Genomic DNA, 6,018 nt, shown 5'->3' on the forward strand with positions numbered 1-6,018 from the left:
CCCTAGTCTTTTTATTTTAACTCCCATTAACTGTTATTTGTAACAACAACAAAATCATTGCATGTCATGGTATGGGGGTACCAACAAATAATAAGTTTAAAATGTGCTCAAGATTATTATGTAGGTACTGGTTAGTGGTTGTCATGTGTTAGGCAAGAAAAGTAGCGTATGTCCTTGGAGTTCAAGTTTGGTTCATAACAAATTTCATCAAATTTAGTTCATTGGTTTAGATATGAACGAAATACAGATTAACAAAGTTACTGTCGCTTTTATAATAGTATAGATTCTCAATTAGGAATCCTTGTAAACAAGAATGTATACAAGGTTGCATTTATACTAATTTAACCAAAAAAATAGTATCCATATGCTGTGTTATAATATTCGAGTAATTTATTTGTGAGCTGCTGTCATTTCTTTGTAAATTGCTCTTTTAAATTGTAGTTTGCGAGGTACATATAAATAATCAGATATAGGGTAGAGGTTGTTGTTGTGTCTGAGCTACTGTTTAAGACAATGGGATAAAAATGTTTTCGTATGCTCAAAAATTTTTATAAATTTTAATTTAATTAAACTGTATGTTTAAAGTTAAAGTTTAAATAAAAAAAACAATATCAATAATAAACCTTTTATTTTCTTTTCTTTTTTGCATTAGGTGATAAAGAAGGTAATTTAGTAGTTTCTGGTTGAGAAAATTCCATTGGCTCCACTTTGATATCATCCGTGACAACATCTAATAAATCTAGTCCTTGCAACTGTTCTTGTTCAAGACTGTGCAACATTTGAAATCCAGGTTCAAGGGATGGTGTGAAAGCACCATCTAAAGCTGCTGGGAAATGTAGTTCTGGCACCTCCTCAAGTTTAAGCTGGGGTGCAATGTCACCTATAGCTAATGCTTCACAGTGATTTTTTAATTCTTCGCATTGACTTTTAATTTTTTCATGATATCTTACAACCCGGTTTTCATAAAAGTTATACAGGTTTCCAACATTTAATTCAGCAAAAACTTTAGATATTACATCTGGATAACCAGAATTAATTCCACTCGCCTCCCTATCGACAACAGTTCTCATCAATTTGCACATGTTTGTCATGTAAACATCTAAAGCATCTGCTACTGCATTTAAGGCTGTGTTAGTTGAAGAGGCAAAGCCGACATGGCCTATAGCAATAGCAGCACATTGTCGTAGTGCTCTTCTGTGGCTTTCTGGTGTAAATGGTAAAATAACAGGCCCTTTACCAAGAGAAAAGTCACAATATTCCTTTGGTAAAAAGTTAATTGGTGGTGTTGCTTCATGTTCTACTTTCAAATTCGGTTCTGGCGGAGTACTTGGTAAGCTCAAGGTGTCTAGTCGGGCCCCTTCATACACAGCATTCTCCGTGCGGTTTATTATTGCCGTTAATTGTCTTGCATACGCGTGAAGCTGTATAGTGTGCGTAATCAAATTTGGTTTTGGTAATTCTATCGGCGATGACTTTACTGTGATTGGTATTTCTGGTATGTTTTGCATTCCTAGCTCAATTATAGGATTAAAATTCACAGTTTGTAGTACTGTCTCATCATTTTCAGCGTCTTCAAATTCACCCCAAAGTTGTCTATTCGACATGATAACGGTTCTGAAGTATTAATGGTAACTTGGTAAGATAATTAAATCCTTAGTATATTATTATCTCATGATAATACAAATGGAAGTCATTTTCTTATGAATATGAATCGTAATAACTTTATTATGTTTATTTTTTTTTAGACAGTTTTAGATTTAGTTTATCCTTGTCAACTGTCAATTGTCATAATATAACCAATAGACAATACCAAGGTTGCCGATGCCTATTCACCTAATTCCCCAAAAATGTTAGCGAAATTCCCCAAATTGGGGGAAAGAAATGTCCCAATTCCCCACAAATTCCCCACACAGAAATAAAGGAAATAAATCATGTTTTTGTATGTTTGTTTTCATTTCCTAACAATAAAATCCGATTTTCGAGGTAAATTTCGTTAAATCATATCATCATCATCATCAGACTACTCTAATAATTGACTACAATTCAATTTTTGTACTAATTAAAAGACGGATAAACAATCAATTACTGATCGTTTTGGTATCAAACGCATAAGTATAAATTCCCCTCATTTTCCCCACACGTGAAAATCCCCACACTAATCACCAATCGACTTACGATTCCCCGCAATTCGGGGAATTCCCCACACATTGGCAACCCTGGACAATACATACATACTGTAACTGACATAACCTAACGTTTCAACTAAATTTTCATTGACAATGAGATATTAGACGCAGCAGCAGTTAGACGATAAATTTTATTTTACTATTAATAAAAAATATATTAAAAATGCCATATGCTATAAAATAATTTGTCATATACGCTTTTTTAAATGAAACAATGAACAAATGAACTGAGACTTTATTGCAATAACAAAACGCTACTACCGACGATGTTGACGAATATAATCATGGTATCATAAAATTCATCATGTCCGTCATTTCATATAATTAATATCTACTGTATCTAATTATACTGTAGTCATTATATAAAATATGTTATCAAGGGCATATCTCCCTAAATAATAGGTTGGGGAAAAAGTTTCTTCGTATTTTATATGAAAATTCAAAAAGTTTTTTTTATAGTTTATTTACATTTGACTAAAGTATGTAGGTGCCATTTTGTTCCATAACTTTTTGCCATCTTGTTGGTAGTGACATGATCCCATTGCTGTAAAAATGTTGGGGCTTCTGATCGAAAAACTGCGACAAGTGGTTTTGGCAGTCCTCTCGTGATGTTAACCTGACACTGCCTAAGGAATTCTGCAGAGACCGAAACAGATGAAAATCTGAAGGTGCAAGGTCAGGACTATACGGCGGATGCATTAATACCTCCCAGCCAAACTCTCGTAATTTTTGTTGAGTGGCTAAAGATGTGTGAGGTCTAGCGTTGTCATGGTGAAAAACCACACCCCTTCTGTTGATCAATTCTGGCCGATTTCTTGCTTCAATCTCATCAATTGTTCGCAATACAGCGGCTTGAAAACGCTTAAACCAAACTTGCGCTACTCTCACTGCATTTTTACCTTTTTTATAGTAAAATTTTAAAATGTATCGAATTTCTTCTTTAGATTCACTCATTTTAACAACAACAAAAACAAATGAAAATCACACAAATTCCTAATTTGAATTTGGAAGTGCCTTCTTTAAAATTAAAACTTTTTAATGATACCAAAAATGTGTTATATTGACATAATTTTGGTAAAAAAAAAATAGTCATAAGATTTGCATGTTCCATTTATAAATTGAGCAAAAGGATTTGTCTAACATTCAAAGATTGTGAAGTATTTCACGATACATCTTTTTGAGACGCATCACTAGGCATGTGGGAATACGCGTAAGATTTGTTTATTTACATAGGTACGTACTAACGGTCGTAAATGCTTTATAATATATATAATTCTGTAGACACAGAATCAAATATAGTGAAGTACGTCGTTGTATTTCACAATACATCTTATTAAGACGTATAACTAGACGCGTGGGAATACGCGTACTGTTTGTTTATTTGTGTACGTACGGTCGTAATTAACCTATATTAAAAATATATTCCTTGTAATTCTTAAAACCTTTTATTTATTTCGCTCGAAAGAGCACCGAAATATCCACAAAAAAGCGGCACCCACTTCGACCCTTCAAGGGATGTCACATGATCGCTTACTACCGTGACGTCCCGATTCTTGGCCTGCCTATATCTCGGATATTTTTCACATGAGACAAAGCCCTGGCAAAGTTTACGGTGGGGATAGATGGGCTAATGATAGTGTCGATGTTCATAGGTATTATCATCGACTATCCGGGAAGCGTGAGGAAAATGTGTGAGCTAAACTGTTGCGTAAACACTTTCAACAAGCTTTTGATACAGTTGACTATTTAAATTCGTTTATGGATTTCGAAATTATTTAATACTATTAAAAATTGCATTATACATCAACATTTCAAACGACACCATAAATAAAAAAAGCAATGAAATTTTTTGTAAGTTGTGTTATTCTTATAATAAGAAATAACAATCAAAATGTTTCGGTAATCAATTATAAACTAGTCATTTATAAATAAGTTAATTTAAAAGTGTTAAGGAGAATACTTTTTTTCTAAATATATGATACATTTAGATATCATAAAAATATAATACTTGTCTAAAAGTATATGCCACATTTCATTCAATTCATGACAAAGACATGACATGAGATCCCGTCGTATACAAAATACGAAAAAAACCCTTCACGACGATTCCTAATTGTAATATTCGCTCGCAAAAAACACGCTTTTCAGTCATTCTGAACTAATAATGCACACGTTTGTTATAATTCTGCTGTTCGAATATAGCTACGCGATAGCTTATTTGTCTTTGCGAGAATACACAAAATATTATTTTTGTTTCTTACTATACATAAAATAACTCCATTACTTTAACTTATGATTTACGAAAAATTAAATATGTCGGTTAATGTATTATGGATATTATAAAAGGTAGCAAAAAGGTCGAGAGTTAACCTAAAATAAAATATGGTTTTTACCAAAAAAACTCTGTATTTCAGGAAACTTTCCGACATACTCGTAATACTATTATATAAATGATATCCGTCAAATAACAATTAACGGTGTCGGATGTCGCAATTGTTAAAGGTCGCAATCATTATGCGTTAATTATTTTCATCTGTCGACTAAACGACTATTTGGAACGAGGCTGTTATATAACACCAGTGAAATTGTTCTGTATTTATGTAAGTTTGAATGTGGCACCGATAGCCGAGAAGGTACGTGGAAGGCAGCTATCATGGTTTGGGCATGTTATGTGGAACATTTGTGAAGAAGATCTTGCATGAATGTGGATGGATATAGAGGAAGGGGACGACCAACGAAACGATGGATGGATTGCCTGAAAGAAGATATGGCTGGAAGGAATATTACTTGTGAGATGACGTCAGATAGGGTAGTATGAATGAAGAAGATATGCTGTACATTGGGATAAGAGCAGGAAGATGATGATGATGATGATGATGCTGATGGTAGACTAAATGGTCAAATGCTATTATTTACTTCTAAACTAGACATACATTTCATCTGCTTCTAATAACAATTATTACTTTGATTCTTATTTCTTCTTTATATTCTTCGTAATGTAAAATTATCTGTATTGCTATTTTTTTATTAATCATAACTTATTTTGTGCAGTACAAGAGATAATAAAAGCCTCATCATTTTTAAAATCATCATTATAAAAATGTACCATACTGTATATACAAATATTTTTAAAGTTTACCTTATAAACTAACTTATATATGGGGTTTATTCAAATACATAAAATACAATGAGATATATTGTATATTGAAAAATAAATAAGCCAAAATCCTCGTTTCGTCTTGTCTTGTGTAGCTCAGGTTCTACAACATCTACGACGTAGAGGCAATTACTATTTGAGTACTCTGTAATTTAATGAAGTCATCGATTATTATTTATTATTCAAAAAAAAAAAAAAATCTTATAACTTTTGGTAAATTATTTCAGTTAAAAGTATATGTAATATTAATTGTTTTCAAAAACTAATTTAATCTAATTAATTCTATAAATAGCCGTTAGTAATAGATACACAAGACAAATTACAATCACTTGCATGTATATTGCTTTATTTGATACATGTATTTAAATAACATAAAATATTATTAAAAATAATAAAAACATATTGATTAAAGATAAGACTAACAGAAAAATAACACAGGAAACTTAGTACGTTTTATATTAGTTTATAAACGTAAAAAGTGTTTAAGTAAAATACTAAGAAGGATCCATTATTTTTAATCAATACGAAGTCAGTGCAATGTAAGGAAACGTATAGATTGCTACTCAATGTAAATAATAACATTTCGTCACTCGAATGAACTACGAATACTACACGCGTAGGACGTACCACACGAGGGCTTTCATTCAGGACATGAAACGTCGCCGGAAGCCGAGT

General features: G+C 32.2%; 1 protein-coding gene across 1 annotated transcript; it reads right to left on the bottom strand.

The window, feature by feature from the left end:
* Positions 1–611: 611 nt before the first annotated feature.
* LOC124537511 (STAGA complex 65 subunit gamma-like) lies at positions 612–1,796 on the bottom strand. Its single transcript, XM_047114384.1, has one exon. It carries the CDS (start codon positions 1,602–1,604, stop codon positions 627–629), a length of 978 nt encoding a protein of 325 aa, XP_046970340.1. The 5' UTR covers positions 1,605–1,796; the 3' UTR covers positions 612–626.
* Between the last annotated feature and the right edge of the window lie 4,222 nt (positions 1,797–6,018).

Source organism: Vanessa cardui, chromosome 18 (genome assembly GCF_905220365.1).
Source record: "Vanessa cardui chromosome 18, ilVanCard2.1, whole genome shotgun sequence".
Taxonomy (NCBI): Eukaryota; Metazoa; Arthropoda; class Insecta; order Lepidoptera; family Nymphalidae; genus Vanessa; species Vanessa cardui.

Excerpts from the sequence above, each read along its gene's own strand:
- LOC124537511 (XM_047114384.1), bottom strand. The coding sequence starts at position 1,604 with ATGTCGAATAGACAACTTTGGGGTGAATTTGAAGACGCTGAAAATGAT.